This window comes from Lissotriton helveticus, chromosome 10, assembly GCF_964261635.1.
Source record: "Lissotriton helveticus chromosome 10, aLisHel1.1, whole genome shotgun sequence".
Lineage (NCBI taxonomy): Eukaryota > Metazoa > Chordata > Amphibia > Caudata > Salamandridae > Lissotriton > Lissotriton helveticus.
Genome location: NC_136071.1, coordinates 576,139,913 through 576,159,463, shown reverse-complemented (window position 1 = coordinate 576,159,463; position 19,551 = coordinate 576,139,913). Strand labels below are relative to the sequence as shown.

The 19,551-nt window shown below is 47.5% G+C and overlaps 1 protein-coding gene across 4 annotated transcripts in view; it reads left to right on the top strand.

The window, feature by feature from the left end:
• The window catches only part of USP7 (ubiquitin specific peptidase 7), a 1,709,027-nt gene that overhangs the window by 130,462 nt on the left and 1,559,014 nt on the right, over positions 1–19,551 (top strand). For all 4 annotated transcript variants that reach the window (XM_078663105.1, XM_078663106.1, XM_078663108.1 and 1 more), the window contains one exon: positions 18,527–18,631. In XM_078663105.1, the coding sequence (XP_078519231.1) occupies positions 18,527–18,631 (105 nt within the window). The remainder of the gene's footprint in view (positions 1–18,526; positions 18,632–19,551) is intronic.

Sequence of the window (19,551 nt, the reverse complement as noted above, 5' to 3'; positions counted from 1 at the left end):
TCAGCATAACACATGGACAGATGCTGTAGACCCAGGGGATCCACAAACTGCCCCGGACACTCAAGTATATGCTGTCAAAACCTCCCCCCCACTGAGGATTCTGCAGCATTTAATGCAATAATTGAAAGGGCAGCTAAAAATCACGACGTCCAGCTGCATGCTGACCCTATTGAAGTGGACTTTCTGTTTGATACCTTTTCCACCTCTGAAAAGACTGTCAAGACTCTGCCAATGCTAAAGGGTGTCCTGAAACATGCTGCAGACATTTTTAAAGAACCCACACGTGCCAGGGTTATAAACCCCAGAATTGAAAAAAAGTACAAGCCGGCACCTGGCGACCCTACCTACATCAAGGGCCAGTTGCCGTTGGACTCCCAGGTTGTTTCTAATGCCCGGAAGAGGGCAAATACACAGACTACTGGTGATGCTCCTCCCCCTGACAAGGAGTCTAAAGTGCTAGAAGCATCGGGGAAGAGGGTGGCGGCTCAAGTGGCCAATATCTGGCGTATTTCTAACACGCAGGCGCTCTTGGCAAGATATGACAGGGCACACTATGATACCCCTGAAACCCTCTTACAACACTTGCCAGATGAGTACAAGGAGGCAGCAGAGATGCTCATTCAAGAAGGGAAGCTCATCTCAAATGCTTCAATTAAGTGTGCACTGGACGCAGCGGACACCGCGGCCAGGGCCATTAACACCAGTGTGATGTTGCGGCGTCCGGCCTGGCTCAGAATCTCCGGGTTCAAGCCGGAGATACAAACCACCATCCTCAATCAACCTGTAAACCCTGACCACTTATTTGGCCCTGAGGTGGACACCACCCTGGAAAAAATCAAAAAAGACACCGAAACTGCAAAGTCTATGGGGGCTCTTCAGTCCCAGCAGTTCAGGGGCAGTACTTTTCGTCGCTCAAGCAATAGAGGTGTTTCCAGAGGCCAGATGTCCCAGCAAACACAGTACACTAAAGGTGGTGCACAAACCTCTTACAACAAGCAGAGTAGAGGCGGATATCGCGGCAACAGCACCAAGGACAGAGGTCGTGGAAACAACAACTCCCGATCCTCTGCCGCCAACAAACAGTGACGCCTTGTCACTGCCCCCCGACCATACAACACCTGTCGGGGGGGGGGGGGGGGAGAGACTCCAACAGTTCCTGCCAGTCTGGAAATCCATCACCACAGACAGGTGGGTCAGAAAACGTATCCAGTACGGTTATTGTCTGGAGTTAACATCCACTCCACCCAACATCCCACCAAAGCACCATCATATGTCAACAGAGCATTTGCACTTATTGCAGCAGGAGGTGCTAGTCATGCTGCAAAAAGGGGCAATCGAGCTCGTGCCAGTGGAACAAAGAGGCTCGGGAGTTTACTGCCTGTACTTCTTGATCCCAAAGAAAGACGGGTCCTTGCGACCCATACTGGACCTCAGACCCCTAAACCAGTACATTCTATCAGAACACTTTCACATGCGAACTCTGCAGCAGGTTCTTCCGTTGCTCAGTCAAGGGGATTTCCTCGCAACATTAGATCTAAAAGACGCATATTTTCACATTCCGCTACATCCGTCACACAGAAAATACCTCAGATTCACCATTCAGAATCAGCATTCCCAATTCAAGGTCCTCCCTTTCGGAGTGACCACAGCGCACAGGGTGTTCACTAAATGCCTGGCGACAGTGGCTGCGCACCTCAGGAGACAAAACGTTCACGTCTACCCTTATCTGGACGACTGGCTTGTCCAAGCAAAGTCGGCCCACCAGTGCGCTGCCAACATGTCCCACACCATTCACCTTCACGATCTGGGGTTCTCACTAAATTATCTAAAGTCACACCTTCAGCCCGCCCATGTGCGGCAGTATCTAGGCGCGACGATAAACACTCTGGCGGCCACAGCGCAGCCAAATTCTGTGCAGATCAACAGCATTCAATTGCTGATACAGAAGTTCAGACCGCAACACCCGCTTCCAGCACGAGTGTTCATGCAGTTGATAGGCATGATGGCCTCCTGCATCTTCATAGTCCCGCATGCGAGACTACATATGCGTCCGCATCCAGAGTGCTTAGCACGTCAGTGGAATCAGGCTCACGGACAGTTGAAAGACCTAGTGTTGGTGACCGGTCGGGCATACAACTCTCTGCATTGGTGGAATCCACACGACCTTTGCAAGGGCCGACCGTTCCAGGAGCCTGTTCCACAGATCATCCTAACCACGAACGCTTCTCTCCAGGGTTGGGGAGCTCATGTACTCCAATACACAGTGCAGGGACTATGGACGACACAGCAAAGGAAGATGCACATCAACCACCTAGAGTTGATGGCGATCTTCATGGCAATGAAGGCATTCCAGATGCATCTGTGCAACAAAGTCGTGTTGATCCGGACGGACAGCATGATGGCCGTGTACCACATTCAGAAGCAGGGAGGTACACACTCTCCACAGTTGTCTCATCTGGCTCGGAGCATGTGGAAGTGGGCCATTCAGAGGAACATCTTCCTCATGGCGGAACACCTCCCAGGCAAGGAGAATCAGATGGCGGATCTGCTCAGCAGGTACAGCCACCAACTGCACGAGTGGGAGATACATCCATCAGTACTCTACCCGTACTTCCAGCAGTGGGGTCATCCAGAGATAGACCTGTTTGCCACAAGGGAAAACGCCAAATGCCAAAGCTTTGCCGCCAGGTTCCCGCACCCACAGTCGCAGGGCAATGCGATATGGATGAACTGGTCAGGCAAATTTGCGTGCGCTTTTTCCCCAGCACCTCTAATACCGCTGGTGGCACGAAAGCTAAAGCAACACTCGATGACGCTCATCCTGGTTGCTCCGACGTGGGCCCGCCAGCCATGGTACACCACGTTTCTAGAACTTTCTGTGGTACCGCATCAAAGGCTGCACCTCACACCCAGACTTTTGACGAAGAGCCATGGCGACATTCAGCACCCAGATCCGCAACAGCTCAACCTGGCGATCTGGCTCCTGAGGTCTTTGGCTACCTCAACTTACCTCCTGACTGCATGGATATCATACGGGAGGCAGGAAAGCCCACCACCAGGGCATGCTACGCAGCAAAATGGAAGCGGTTTGTCATTTATTGCGTGGACCACAACATTGACCCGCTTGACGCGTCCACGCACAACATCATTTGTTATGTGTTGCATCTTTTCAAATGCAATCTGGCATATGCTTCCATTCGGAAACATTTATCCGCCATAGCGGCTTATCTCCAAAACAGGCAGCATCTCTCTCATTTCCGAGTGCCTGCCATTAAAGCTTTTCTAGAGGGGCTCAAACGAGTCATTGCTCCCAGCACCCCACCTGCTCCTGAATGGAATCTTAATGTGGTACTCACCCGACTGATGGGTACACCTTTTGAGCCTCTACATTCATGCGAGATTCAGTTCTCAACATGGAAAGTGGCTTTCCTGATAGCCATTACGTCACTGAGCTCCAGGCGCTCACTGTACAAGAGCCATTCATACAAATTCACTCCAACCGGGTGGTGCTGCGCACTAGCTCTAAATTTCTTCCTAAGGTGGTTTCAGTTCCATGTCAATCAGACTATTGAACTGCCTGTGTTCTTCCAAAATCCAGAGACAGTGGCTGAAAGAGTGCTCCATACTCTTGACTACAAACGAGCTTTGATGTACTACATTGATAGGACCAAAGATTTTAGGAAGACGAAACAACTCTTTGTTGCCTTTTCGGCCCAACACAAGGGCAATCCCATTTCCAAGGCTGGTATAACCAGGTGGATCGTAAAGTGTATTCAAATTTGCTATCAAAAAGCTAAGCGCACTTAAAGATCCCCCCCAGAGCCCACTCCACCCGTAAGTTGAGGGCCTCCATGGCTTTCCTTGGGAATATACCTTTAGAAGACATTTGTAGAGCAGCCACAGGGTCTACCCCACACACATTTACAAAACACTACTGTGTAGATGTGCACTCCAAGCAGCTGTAGGGCAGGCTGTTCTAAAAACACTTTTTCAAACGTCTGCAGCTGGCACAGGCGGCCGACGCTAATGGAGGGACTGATGCTATAGATATGAATTCAGCAGCCCACATGCCTCGAACTGAATATGCTACTTACCAGTATGCCTCTGTTCTTGGCATGTAGGGCTGCTGACATTCATATCGCCCACCCTCCTCCCTGGCGCCTGTAGCGGCTGCAGACTTTTCACTTACTCTTAGCATGGTCATCGCTCACACTGTTACACTCCATCTTCGCCACAATGGCTAAAAACAATCTGGGGATGGAGTCGATGCCCATGCGCACTGTAGTCCAGGGGAGGAGCCACCTATCTCGTGATACTTCGAAGACTCTTCCAGGACAACAATGTGCAATCATCCGGACCCAACACTAGGCGGCATATCTATGCTATAGATATGAATGTCAGCAGCCCTACATGCCAAGAACCGGTGCGTACTGGTAAGTAGCATATTCATTGTCGGCATTCCTTTGTTTGCCGGACCAGCCGTCTTTATTTAAGTCACCTATCGTTTTATGTTTTATCAAAGGTCTTACCAACAAATTCCCACCAACTCCATTTATTGTGCCTCAATGGGACTTGAATCTTGTCTTGACTTACTTGATGAGTTCAACCTTTGAACCCTTACATAAGTGTCCCATGAGACTTCTGTCTTTCAAGACTGTTTTTCTTGTAGCAATTACCTCGGCAAGGAAGGTAAGTAAGCTTCAAGCTCTAAGTTCGAAACCCCCATTCCTGACCATTCATGCCGAGAGAATGGTACTTGGGACCAGGGCTGCTTTTCTGCCTAAGGTGGTAACTCCTTTCCATCTGGGGCAGTCCATTACCCTCCCTACCTTTTATCCTCCCCCTCACCCTTCCAAGGAGGAGGAGCGGCATCACCGTCTACACCCTAAGAGGGCGGTGAGTTTCTACCTCGATAGGACTAAAGACTATCGTGTGGACGACCAGCTTTTCGTTGGATTTGCTGGCTGTAAGAGGAAAAGCGGTGCAGAAGCGCACTCTGTCGAGATGGATAATCCTGTGTATAAAGATCTGCTACGCCCTTGCTGGTAAGGAACCTCCTGAGGGTATAAGCGCTCACTCTTCTAGAGCAAAGTCATCAACGTCTGCTTTATCTAGGGGTGTACCTGTTGAGGATATTTGTAGAGCCGCAACTTGGGCCTCCCTCCACACTTTCGCGAAGCATTACTGCTTGGATTCCGAGGTGAGGAGGGATGGCCACTTTGCGCGTTCTGTCCTTCAAGATTTCTTGGTATAGCAGAGTGGACACCCTCCTCCGGGAGTGGGGACTGCGGTGGGATTCTATACACAAGGTGAGGAATCCACTGGCAGATGTATTTATCAGAAGAACAAGTTGCTTACCTACCGTAACGCTTTTTCTGGTAGATACAGTATCTGCCTGTGGATTCCTCACTGACCCACCCGCCTCCCCGTTGTCCACTCTTCTATTCCTGCTAAGTGTATATTTGTTTACAAATAAATATATTTATATGTTCATGCATATTGCATTGGTTTCACACTGTGTGTGCTGTTTTAAATACTGTGTACTATGTATACTATTACCGTTATGTTGGTCCGTGCGTGTGCCTCGGGGGCACGGAAAAAAGGGCGGAACAGACGTCATCACGCCGACGAGGCGCTATTATGGATCCAGTGACGTCAGCGGGGTCGCCAGTGGAGTCGTACCCTCTGTGACTTCGTCCATGACCTCGCCGGCGTGGAGAGCTACAAATGTTTCCGATTGGCTGCTGCGCAGGGGATATTCACAAGGTGAGGAATCCACAGGCAGATACTGTATCTACCAGAAAAAGCGTTACCGAAGGTAAGTAACTTGTTCTTCACGTCCTTTCGTCCCTAACCAGTGTATTTCGAAGTCTAACAGTGCAGCTCTTGTCCTTATGATATCCTGAAAGTTTTACTTAATAGTACTGAAGAGGGACTGATCACCCACATGTTGATTTTCACTGAAAGGATTTGATTGGTAAGAAGTTTATGAGCATCTGCCAGAGGTGTGGAATTTAATAAAATATGTACTTGTCCATGGGACAAGTTGCTTCATAAACCTACTTGTCCTGTAAGAAAAAATCTACTTGTTCCTTTGGTGACATTTAGTGTGATTAATTATGTCAGAAATCTCTATACAAGAGCTCTGATAATTGCCTTGTTAATTATACTAGAGTAAATTCTATAGCAGGGCTTGAATACTAGCAATTTCCTTATTTGCCACCTTTTTGCAGATCTACATGCTGGGACTGGAGGTAGTGGTAAGCGATAACTCCTGGGTTGTAATGCCTTTTTGAAACTGTGTACCTACTAACGTGCACGTTCAAAGGGTTTTCACCAGCTCTTCCCTATTCTTTCTATACTGAGAGGTTTGACATTTTCTCCTGACAAGTGCATTAGTAAAACTTCTTCCAGTGTTTATAAAGCGGATGTAGGGAAAGTGAATTTGTAATCACTCAACATATTTTCGCATAGGCAACTTTGCAAATGTAAATTTGCTAATGTTAAAATAGAGTTCACAAATATTGTTTAGGAGTGAAATTTCTGTCTACTTGTGTAAATTCTTGTGAAATACAGAAATCTGCAATAATGCAAAGACATGGGTGCACGTTTTGATTATTTTTTAATATTGTTTTTAAAAAGAACTGGGTGCCTAATTAGGTCTAGCGTTTACCAAGACCTTTAAAAAAAAAAATAATTGTATCTACTATCCACCCATCCGCTGGCTTCACTGTGATTGATAGCAGTCTGCTCTTTCACAAGGAGCATATCTGCTGTTTTGTTCAGTGCCACGAACTATTGCAGCAACGTGTACTTTTTAAGAACAAAAAATATTTTTGCTTTTTGCAAATATTTGTTACAATGGTGAGGGCCTGGCAGCTCTCACAATGAACTTTTACAAAATGAAAGTCAAATCTTGACCAGCATTGACAAAACCAAACAACTGACCACCAATGTCAGACCTAGTGACTTTGCCAATACTGTTTTTTTTTGTTTTCCATAATCTTGTTAAAAGTACTTACTCTGAATTACCATTATGAATCTTTTTGGGAAATATTAGCATGCATCACTACATTTTACTAAATGATGCTTTCTTAGTTTAATTTTTTTAACATTTGATTTTGAAAGCAAAGAATTCAGTCTTTCTTTCAAACGTCTGCAATTATTTGCATCTAATAAGAGAGCACTCTGGGTACATTATATGTATCCTTATGTGTTTAAACCTTGCGAACATGTGCACTCTTCTTTACTGGAACCACTTAGCAGTGCAGTACAAGCTTACATAAATTTAAAGTGCTTACCCTAATAAAGGCTTTGCATTAATGAACCATGAATAAAATTTGGAACCGCATTAAAATATGCACCCAAATATTACCTGAACTGCCGACTAGTCCCTTCTCTGCTCCATAAAGCAATATTGTAAACTGAAAGCCATGGTTTGTGCTGGTTGGGCTTGCTTGTGCAATGACAAAACATGTACACCGGTTGTCCTTGACCCCAAGCAATGTGTTCTGGGCACCTGGCTATATGAATTCCACACCCCTGGTGTGCTGAGCTTATATTACACATTTTGTTATACTGGGGAAACTTGTGTTCCATACAATAGGCCTGGGTTTGTTATGGTGATAAGCCAATGATGAATTAAAAACCTGATTGGCAAAAAGTGAATTCCTGTGAAATGGGTCTGATCTGTTTATTTTAGAAAATGTATGTTGAAAGCAGGAGGCCTGACTTATTTATTGTGTGTGCCATATTTAGAAGCCAAAATGCCTTTAAGCTTCTATTTGAAAAACATATTTTTTTTAATTAAATTTCTTTATTGCGGTTTCAAGGTACACTCCACATGTATAGACAATTGCATCCCATATACAACTCTTAGCAATAAGCATTACAGTTTTTATTTAATCTAGGCTGCCCTGTAAAGGGGTTTACCGAACCGACAATCCGTATGGTCATTTTTATTACCAATAAAACGTGTAACTAAACCCCCCCCCGCTCCCCCCCCTAACCGCCCCTCCCTACCGGGCCCACCCACCTAGAGGTCCATCTAACAGCATCTCAATCAGGGGTATCCTCGTGTCTCTTCCCCTTGTCTGGGGGACTCATTTCCCACATGACTACCATCATCCGACAATACCTGTGTAGAATTGGGGGAGCTTCTTTCGATCTCTTGGACAATTAGCCCCCACGCCTACAATATCTCCGGGAGTTTGACATCTCTTCTAGTACTACGCATGTGCCCCTCCTCCAGCGCCCATTCCTTCAGGTATGTTTTCCAGTTCTCTATCAGCTGCCCTTGTTGTGTAAGCCAGTGGATCGCTATTCTTCAGCCTAGCAATCACAAGCCCCAAGACCAGGAACTTCCTGCTGTTTTTGCGTTTAGGGTCTCGGGGGAATTAAACCAAGGAGACAAGTACGCACCTCTAGGGCAACCCTCTGTCCAGTTATTCTGTTCAGGTCCTCTAAGACAGCCTTCCAATATACCTGAATCGTTGGACACAACCAAACCATATGTGGGTAATCTTCCTGTGCATAGTGACATCAGGGGCACATTGGGTCTCTCGAACCGTCAATGGTATGTAGGCGCTTGGGCGAGAGGTATGTCATGTGGATCATGTTATATTGTATCGGTTTAAACCTATTGCAGACCGCCACCTTGCGTACACCTCCATGAATTTATTCCCAATCTTGTGGGGTAATTTCCTGTGGACTCCCCTCCTTCCACTTTGAGAGGTGCATATTTTTTGTCTTCCCGAGTGCCCTGTACAGGTGGGTGACAAGTTTCCACCCTCCTGCCATGGCAATCATCGTGACCAGGGTATGCGTGTGTTCTGGGGCTTCAGTTATTGTAGGCCATAGTAGTCGTGCTGTTGCTACTATTTTGGTGTATTGCAGAAATTGCCCCAATCCCAACCCAAAAGAGTCTACCGCTTCCTGATAGGTATGAACTGTTGCTCCGGATAAAGGTCCGACTGCATAAGACAACCTCCCGCCTTCCATTAGTCGATAGACATGACCCACTGGATGAGCGCGAAAGGTGGCATCAGCCAGAGGTCTGCCTCCGGGGCAAACGGTTGCACCTGAATAAGTCTTCTAACCACCCATACCCAGATGGCAGCTAGCAATCTGCCCAATGGAGGACACCTTGCCTGTCGCCCTTTCGGTTGCCAGAGGAGTGTGCCCAACTATTGGTCCCCATAAGTGTCCGCCAAAAGCGTTCTTTCCCAGGAAGGGTCCGTATCGAGCCAGTCCACCGCATGCTGTAATTGGGACACAAAATAATAAAGTTCTAGGTCGGGGATATCCAAACGGCCTCTACCCCTAGTCCGTTTCATGACTTCTAGGATCACCTGACAGCGCTTTCCATTCCATAGCAATTGAATAAGCATTGCATCGAGGTCCTTGAATACCCGATGTGAGAGTTCAAAGAAGGACCCCTGCATTGTGTAGACATCGAGGCAGCACCACCATTTTTATCACGGCGATCTTCCCCATCAGTGAGAGTTTGAGCGTATTCCAGAAGCCAATAGTTCCTTGGAGACCCCTAAGTATCCTCCCTATATTATGGTGCTAAAAGACTTCCCTGTCCCTACTTATCCAGATCCCGAGATATCGCAACGTATATGGTACCCACGGAAGCCCCACCTCTGGGAGTTGGACTCAGCCCCTCTCAGCCTCCGACCCAACCGGATATAGTTGTGATTTAGTATTTTTTTTTTTAATTCATTTTTAAAAAAAAACCTTTGTTGTAGCATTCAATAAAAATACAAGCATGGGCCTACAACCGCAGGGGCCGGCCGCCAAACAAAATTAAGACCCCCCTATATCACAGTACGACACAGCTCATCAGCCGACAACCCTGAGGTCCGGCAGCGATTCAGGATAGAACTTGTATTAGAATGCACAACAGAGTCCCAGGATGAGACAGAGGTTCCATTTTATATTATTTAAGAAAGGATCAGGTGCCATACAATCAAACAGGAGAATACGGGGGACAGGGCAAGAGACAGGATATGCACATAAGAACCGCTATAATGGAATATTGGCGCCAAAGCAGATGGATCAATGCAAACGACAATACAATATACATTCAATGTAGCCACGGTCAACCCGGTGAAGGCCGCAGGCCAGAGACCCCGACCCACCGAACCCCGGCGGGCCCAATACCGGGTCCGCGGGGCGGGGACCCCCATCCGCAGCCAACAGCAAGCAGTCACTCCTCCATCGATGCTGAGCAATAGAAACGATCGCCGCCAAATTCGGGCTTAAACAAAGCCTCCACTCCGATTGACCGGACCCAGCCTGGGTATCCCAGCCGATGTTTCACTGCAGCCCGGCTGTGAAAGTACTCGAGGCCCCGGCTTCACCGCTGGAGTAGGCCACAATCTTCAACTCGATGTAACTTCTTCAAACCAGCCGATAAAAGTTCCCGGATTTCACCATCGGAGTGCGGAATAGTTCATGTACACGGAGGCAAGGCGTAAAATCAGGATAATGTACAGGATATTGCGGCGGGATACGGAGGTCGGCGGAGCCGGGAGCCTAAGCAGCCATCTCGTTTGCTGACGTAGCTCCTCCCCGTGATTTAGTATTATTGACGTAGAGTCCAGAGACCACGGCAAACTGATCCTGAGCTGTCTGCAATATCGGAAGCGAGTGGGTCGGCTCTTTTAGATTCACCAGCCCATCATCCGCATAAAATGATACAATATGTTCCATGGCCCGACTCTAACGCCCTGCCCCTGGAGGACCCTACGAGATGAGATGCTAATGGCTCCATCGCCAGGGCGAACAACAAGGGTGGAAAGTGGACACCCCTGTCACGTCCCCCTGGCAAAAACACTGCGTCCGAGACACAGCGCCCCGTGCGGACCCTTGCTACCGGCTGAGTATAAAGGAGTCTCACCCAATTCACAAACCCTTCACCTATTCCATTTTTAATAGCATCTGCCATAAATATTCCCATCTGAGCGAGTTGAACGCCTGTTCGATATCCATGAATGCCAAGGTACTCTGTTGGGCCTTGTCCCCCACTGATTGCATGACATGGGCAAGACGGCGGATATTCCGCGGCGCATTCCTCCCTGGTATAAAACCAGACTGGTCCTCATGCACCAGTTGACTGAGATATGGAAGTAATCGGTTTCCCAGTACCTGACTAATCATCTTAAGGTCGACATTCAGCATAGAGATTGGCCTGTAGGAGGCGTGGAGTAAGGGGTCCTTCCCCTGTTTGGGGATCATCACAATCAGCACTTCACGAATGGAGGCGGGAAGTATGCCTGTCTTACCGGCCTCCATAACAATGTCCAGGAGCCTAGGAACCAGGACTCCCCCCAAATTCTTTATATAGCTCTGCCGCCAGGCCGTCCATCCCAGGGGATTTAGCTGTTTTAAAGTGAGCGATTGCCGCTCTTACCTCCTCCCCTCTAAAGGGCACCCCCAGAGACTCCGGACTCTCCGGGTCAAGGCAAGGGAGGTCCATCTCAGCAAGGTAGGCTTCTACCTCAGTGGACATACATACACCCCTCATCACTACTTTCATCGCATCCCATTAGAGCGCCCTCGAGCTGGCTGTGTTCCAGTTCACCTCAAAATAGCCTCCCAACCCTGCAGCGATCGTCTCTTTATAGACCGGGTCCATCAAAACCTAGGTGTTAAGTCTCCACATCGGTTTTTTGTAACACGGGTGGCCCAAAGTGTAGGCCACCTGCAGGGGGGAAATATTATTATTATTAAGAAGCTTATAAAGCGCGCAGCTACCCCCGTCGGGGGTGTCCCGGCGCTACAGATTGCAAGCAAGTGAAAAAGTTACTAAGAGATGGTGAATAACCAAGTTTTGAGTTTGCGTCGGAACATAGGTTCTGAGTCAATGAACCTAAGATCCAGTGGAAGGCTGTTCCAGAGTCTAGCTGTGACTACTCCAAAAGCTCTGCCCCCACTCCTGGCTCGGCGACATCTGGGAATCACCAGACGGCGTAGGCTATTTGATCGCAGAGATCTAACAGATTGAGATAGTAGAAGTCTCTTACGCAAATATCCTGGACCTAATCCATTAAGGGCGCGAAAGGCTAAGGTCAAAGCTTTAAACTGAATGCGGCGGGCAATGGGAAGCCAGTGAAGTTTTTTCCGATATGAGACAACAGATTGACGGAAAGGAATATTACCAATTAGCCGCGCAGCAGCATTTTGCACAATTTGCAAACGTTCAATTTGGTAAAGGGGAGCGCCAGCATAAAGACTATTGGCATAGTCTAAATGAGACGTTATAAGGGCATGCACAATAGTCTTGCGGGAGTCCAACGGGAGATAGGGGAAGATCTTCCTAATCATGCGCAGTTTACCAAAACAGGCAGAAGTAACCTTGTTAATCTGAGATTGACAAGACAAAGCGTTGTCGAATTGGAAGCCTAAGTTGTGGGCTGTTATCAGACCAATATCGGGCGAAGTACTGTGTCTCTAGTATTCGACTGGCTGCCGTCTTCTGTATAAAGCAATAGTCCAGCCTCCTATGTGTTAGCTGCCAGAGTGTGACAAGAGTATACCCGGCCATTAGGTTTGCGGTGCCGCCATATATCTAGTAGGTGATAGTTGCTAAGCATCTGCCTCATGGCTACCTGTGTCTTGGGTTTGGCATCCACTTTCGGGGGTGCCTATCTCGCTCTCCGTCAAAGGCACATTTAAAGTCTCCTGCAATAATCAGTTTCACGTCTGGTGCCAAGTCTAATTTCCACAGGACCTTACCCAAGAAGTCCCCATCATCCATGTTCGGAGCATAAACGTTCACTAGACACATGTGGCTCCCATCCAATGTCCTCTCCACTACCACATATCGCCCGTCTGGATCAGGACTACATTTCAAAACCTTAAAGGGGACTTCAGGCGCCACCTATATAAGTTTATAGGTCTGTTGGTTGCCTGCCATAAGTCGCAAATTCTACTTGACCTCTATCTGTTGTAGAAGTGGGAGGGACCTTTAAGTGTAGTGTTGGGATGCCCCCTTATCCCCCCGAAAGCTCTCAAGACCTCTAGCGACCCGGCGTTCAACCTTCCCACCATAGAACAATAAAACAGAACAGTGTGAACGCCCCCCACCCCCAGGCAGTAGATCCTCATTCTCGCAACCCACCCCTGGTCTGAGGACTCAGGATTCTGCCCCACAGCCACCACCCTCCCCATAAACCCCCCCCCCCCTCAAAACCCCCCTGCAACATTGTAAGCACCAACAGCAGTCAGCAAGAACCCTCTGTCCTAGCTATGCAACCAGTCTGCCTGACACTATACTCATCCTTGCCCGACCAACGGCCTAGCCAGGTCGCCACAGCGCACTACAGTTGGAGTTCTAAACTGCAGTATGGTGGAATAGCGCCCCGCCCCAACAGCTACTCTCCCACCCTCCCCTATAGTCCCTTAAGTTGAAGACCCCCCCCCCCCCCCCACAGGAGCTCTTTAACGGAGTCAAATTCCATCATCGTTGAGGTCTGTGCTTACAGTGCCGCGTGCAGGTCTTCAGACCAGTACCCCCAGTATGGCATTCCCCTTACTTGCTCACAGGTGGCTCAAGAGCTGTCCGCGACTGGGCCGGCAGTGCCTTCTGGTTCCGATTGAGTTTCCTCGACAAGGCACAGTGGGGAAAACTGGTTTTGCATAGGTATGTCCCCCAACTCTACTCTCAGGGTGCCGTCTGGCCTCACCATGATGCGACCTCCGTCTGGTATCCCCTGTGGGCCGGACAGTTGTTCTCCAGTGCGGCGATGCTGGTTTCGTTGCCGACCACTCTGTTTCTCTGTACTTGCCATCTGTGATGTTAGTTCTGCCCCTCCAGGTCCATTGAATCCATCCAGTCCGTGGCCTCTTGCGGAACATTGAAGAAGTGGACTCTGTCAGCACTCTGAGCTGGGCCGGAAACATTAAGCTGGACTTTACATTAAGATCTCTGTCTCTGCTTGACCCTCAGGAAGTCGTTCCGCTAGTCGTGTACCTTTTTTGTGTAATCTGGGTAAATATGGATCTCTTGATTCTCAAAGCTGGGGGGGACCATTCTTGCAGACAAACTGCAGGATCATGTCTCGGTCTCTAAAATTAAACAAGTGAGCATTTAGAGCTCTAGGTGGTGACCATGGTTTCGGGGGGTGGGTGGGGGGAACCGAGGGAGTGTGGGCCCTTTCCACCGCAAACATCTTGGAGAGTCGAAGACCCAGAAGGGTGGAACCAATCCGTTCCTCCAAAAACAAGTTCACCGTTGCACCCTCTGCTTTTTCCGGAAACCCAAAAAAAGGTTATGCCTCGACCACCCCTCAGCGTCCTCCGCCCTATCTTAGAGATGAGGTGTGCTCTTTGAGTGCGGACACAGTCGCCTGCAAGTGCTTGACTTATGTCCGTAAGGAGGCCAGGTACCCCTCTGTGGTAGTGACTTAGTCCGCCACCTCCTGTAGGTCCAGGTGCAAATGATTTATATCCATGGCCATACCGTCCATTTTTGATTCCAGTGCAGCTCGTGAGTCTCTAATGGCCTCCAGAATGTCAGCCTTATCCTGGACCGCCGATCCCTGCGGCAGTCCCTGGTCCAGTCTAATGCGCTCTGCCGAGGTTGGGCCCGGCTTGTCTTTCCCCATCTCCAGGATGGGCTTGTCAAGGTTGTCTGTGTGACCCTTCGCTCTGTAACTCCAGGCGCAAGAATCTATCTCTAGCTTATCCGGGGTCAGGGGTGTATATGCAGGTCCCCCCCCACAGCACCCTACTTCCAGGACCACTGAGCACCACTCGAATAGGTGTCCCCTAGTGCGCCTCTCGCTGGGCTCTAAGGCATCCGATGGCTGTCTCAGCAGTTAATGTCCAGCAGGGACCAACTTGCGGCCCCCCAGGTCTCCGCCCAGGGAATACCGGGTGAAACCTCCACCAATCTACGGAACGCCCCCCTCTGCCGCTGGCCGTCTCAGGAGGTATGGCCGAGGTGCCAGTGGTGGTGCCTCCCCAAGTAAGATTCCAGGCCCTCCTGTCCAGCACTCCGCCCACGCGGACCGTGCAGTGTCGTCAGGGAGGAACACAGTCTGAGTGGGCCTAGACTGGCTCTCCCAGCACCCGGGCTCACGTGAAGCACGCTCCCGGATGTTGTCTGTTGCCGCCAGCTAGAGAGTCTTTGCAGCTTCTCCTCTCCGGGTTCAAGCACCCCGGGTCCCCCCTCATACTGCGACAGGAGTCTGGGTTCCAATCAGCTCCTCTGCTCAGGCCTCCACAGCAGAGCCGTGCCCCCGCCTCCGACAGCCGTCTTCAAATTTGAAGTCCAGGGCCCTTCATTAATGGGCCCCCCAGCAAGTGTTCAACCCCACTTCACTGCAGTCTGCACCCACGGACCGCGCAGCGTCCTCCACCGCCCTTGCAGGAAGGATCACGGCCTAAGCAGGCCTACCGCGGTCCTCCAGAAGCCCCGGGGTCTCGGATCACGCGTTACCGGGTATTGTGCCGGGCAGCAGCGGGGCTCCGACCCTGGATTCAGCACAATGGGCACGATTCCGCCAGGATATATGAAGGGTTACGGCATACAGGGAAGGATCTTCATTAATCTGCGACTAACCCGCCATGCTGCCAGGCCACGCCCCCTTTTTTTATTTGAAATAACATGATGTAAAGTTTGTTTAAGGAAATCCTTCGGATTAAAGAAGTAGGAAAGGGTCTTGATGCTGATTAACCTCCATCCCAAACGCTCAATGTAGATTTGAACTGTGAGAATCCTTATGTCCTTAAAGGATGAATTGTGTATTGTTTTACAAACTGTAAATTTGTACATATTTCTAATTTTGTTGAGTATTTAACTGTGTATGAAAGAAGTACTTTTTAGGTTAAGTATGCCTTGCGCAGGTTAAGCTGAACTTCATTGACAAGGCTAAGTTTCAGAAACTGGTCTTAGGTTGGTTGTGTTCTGTTCAGAGGGTCCCTAGCCTGGCAGTTCAGCCTTGACGGTGCTACTGGAGCAAGAGTGGACTGGAATACAACCGTGAGCAATCGCCAGTGGTATGAACTTATAATGAGCAATTGGCAGATTTGTTTTTAGCACATGTCATACTCATCTGCTTTGTTTTCCTCCTGCCTGGCTATTAATCTAAATAGTCAATATACCTCTATGGACCAACTATGAGAACAGTCTTAAGTCCTCATCAATCAAACGTAATTTTTTTTTCAGATAAAACCGTAAAAGTCATACAAAAATCAATAAAACTCCACATATGTACAGAATAACCAAACCATGTGGCCAGTGTGATCTAATTACAGTTAAACTTTGATAGTGGTTTTTATTTTTAATCTCAGCTTGACCGAAGTCAGATGGTGGTCCTTAAATAGCTGAGCGAATACAGTCCGGTATCGTTTGAAAGAAGTTGTAAAAAGATCAAAGCAGGCCTCACTCTCCTAAAACAAGCTATTTATGAAGAGGAATAATAAGACTTTCTAGGAACCTCCTAAAAACTACAAAACTTTAAAAAGTGCATCATGTCCTGAGGAGACAGACCGTCGCCGATCTGAGTGCCACGGGGTTGGGATGGGAACTAGTGAAAAGTTGAGCCTAAATCTGGTCAGTAAGAAGCGACCATGGATGCTTTTGACCCTTAGAAGATATGGTTCAGTGGTTGGCACATTTCTTAATCCAATGTGTACCTGGGCACACTAGGCTTGCTCAGCTGTTGCTTCTCCATCACAACAACGCTTTGTGAACAAACACTCTATTATGCAAGTAAAATCCCTCTTACATATACCATTTCGGTTGTCAAATAGATCTGCTCTTCCCGGGCTATGGATGCAGTCTTACATATTTTAGCCAATGGCTGCCTTGGTCTTCAGTTAGTCTTAGTGTTATCTTGGCTCAGCCACCATGCCCCCCCCACCCCCAACAGAGCTCCATTAAACCTGCACCCCCTTGCTCCCCCTAAACATTCACCCTTCCAGTCAGCTACTATTGGTCAGCCCACTTCTGCCATTCTTGCTCCTAGTGGTTGCATTTCACCAAACCATGTGTCAAATTATACCTGAAAATTAGTATACTTCGAAGCCAGTGGATGGTCAGCCCTTTTAGTTATAAGACTTCAGTTTTTATAGGTACCCTTTCGTATTGTTTTAATTTTTTGATAAATGAAGGTCTAATGGGCTACTTGCTTGTAGAGCATGCCATGTGCTGCATCCTGCCTGGCCATTGCTCCAAAACCTTGGGCAATTTTGGTTTTGTTTTGTTAATGGTACATTTTTGTTTTATCGCTCAGATACCCACCATTTTTAGAAACTCCACATGCCTGCCATTCTCAACTGGTACAATATTAGACATTGCACTGTGCCAGTCAAAGATGGCCGCCCATTATATTGTTTACTAGGTTATTTTAGAATGGTATTCGTAACATACATTTGTTGTGCCACTCCAAGATGGCTGGCTCATTGCTTTCAAATGTTGCATTTGTTTTGTAACTTCAAAGCAATGGCTCCCAGTGCCATTCGAAAGTGGCCACCCACTGCTTGGTTAAAAACATATTTTTTATTGCAAGCATAATCCTGCCTTCTGTATGCAGCATTATTTCTACTTCCTGTCTTTTAATTCATCTTGTATATACCTAATTGACTTTTTTGTGGATATACGATTGGTTAAATGTAAGTATGATTCAGACAGATTATTGTATGGATGATTGAAAAACGAGCACATAGGAAAATAGGAACGTAGTGCCTAAGCTCACTATTTGCTTCTTTGTTGTTAGCCGGAAGGATTTATTTTAATAATGCTACTTTTCTCTTGTTTCATCATAAATAGTGCAGCGCAATCTAATTACTAAATTGTACATTGACTAATAAAAAAATCCATGAATTTATACCCACTAGCTGTTATGGGCATTGATTTAGCTTACCAGCTAATGACCTCTGAATGGAGTTTTTTTGTTGTCTTTGATCCCTGTGCAGTTCTCATTTACGAGGGTCAAATAGTTTTTTCTTGATCTATTTTTGGGGTGAGCCATAGTTCATGATATCTAATGATTGTTGATTAGGGGATAGTTTAGCATGTATTATATTGCAAGTAACCGCTATATCCAATTAGGAGTATGTGGCACTTCATGTGAATAAAGAGTTTGCCAGTGTACAGTGCTGTTTCTGTGTTGTACTGGGGTCTGCCATTGTCACTTGCTCTGCTTCAGGTGGTTGTGAAATATCAATCTCTTCTCTTCTCCTCCACCCCCCCCCCCCCACCCCCCCACAGCATGTCTACTCCTAATGGGATGTATGTTTTGCTCTCTGGAGCCCAGTGAATGGAATGTACCCGTGTGGAAGAGGACCACAAAGAGGAGGCATTTGTATTAATTGTTTATATGTAGTTTACACAGCAATTTGGACATTATCAAAATGATAATGGCAGATATGTGCTTCAGCTCATTTTGTTTTCTATTTGGATGTTCAGCGGAAGCCATAGTCTAATTCGAACTGAGATGTTTTATTTTGATGTCCGCGTAATCCTGTCAGTTGTTAAATTCTCATCAGTTGATATATTTTTGTGTTCTAGCTGGCGATGCAGATGATCCTCCGAGAATTACTCCAAATCCAGTTATCAATGGTAATGTAGCCATGGCTGATGGTCACAATAATACGGAAGAAGACATGGAAGATGGTAAGTCAAATGACCTAGAGAACCATTTCGATTCTGTGCCTGGCAAGGGGAAAATAGACTGGTATGTGCAGCTTTTCATAGTGGGGAGTTGGATGGGTGTTGTTTTTTTTTGGGACCATGTACAGTTGGTGTGCAGAAAGACTAGCCTTAGTACTGCTGCAATGGCTCTGAAGTAAGTTATTCATCCTAGAGGAGAGCAGTGATTTTCTTTTGAGCCTTTGTCGTATTTTAAGTGAAACCAAACTGTTGCCTATTTGGCAATACTTGGTACTTTTGTCCCCATGTATATTTTAATCAATATAAATGTCCCCCTCTGTCCCAATATCTTGCTGCCATTCACCTTCCACCATTAACAAATCTTTTCTTTTAAGCAACTCTAAAATAACACTTTCTTTTAATTACATTACTTCCTCAGATTCATGTGGATAAAACATTTTTGGGTGGTATTTGAATCAGTTACATCACTCTGTCACTTCAGTTTAAAATGGACTGCTCTTTTAACAGTTTTACAGCGTGAATCTTTTCTAGATTCACATGATATGCATTATTCCACCATCTAGTGGTTGGGTCCGGAATTGTAGTATTTCTTTATTTTCTTTTTTTGTTTTTGGTGCCTTCTACGTACCACCATTTGTTTGTCATTTTGTGCCGTCGACGGGCTTCCTCCGGAAGCTCCCACCTTGGGTCGCCATCTACCGATTCTCTTTGTCCGAGTGAGGGCAGGTGTGTTGATCTCTGATTGAACCCAGATTGCTGAGCTCTGATCCCCGGCTGTGTGAAGACTTCCCCCGGCCAGAAGTGGGCAGTGTATGCATCAGGGGATGTATTGAGTTTTGTGGTCAACTCGGCGGCGATCGGGATCGAGGGGCGGCTCACCTCCGCCGTCGTCATCTCGACGACGATCAGCGGCGAAGTGTGAC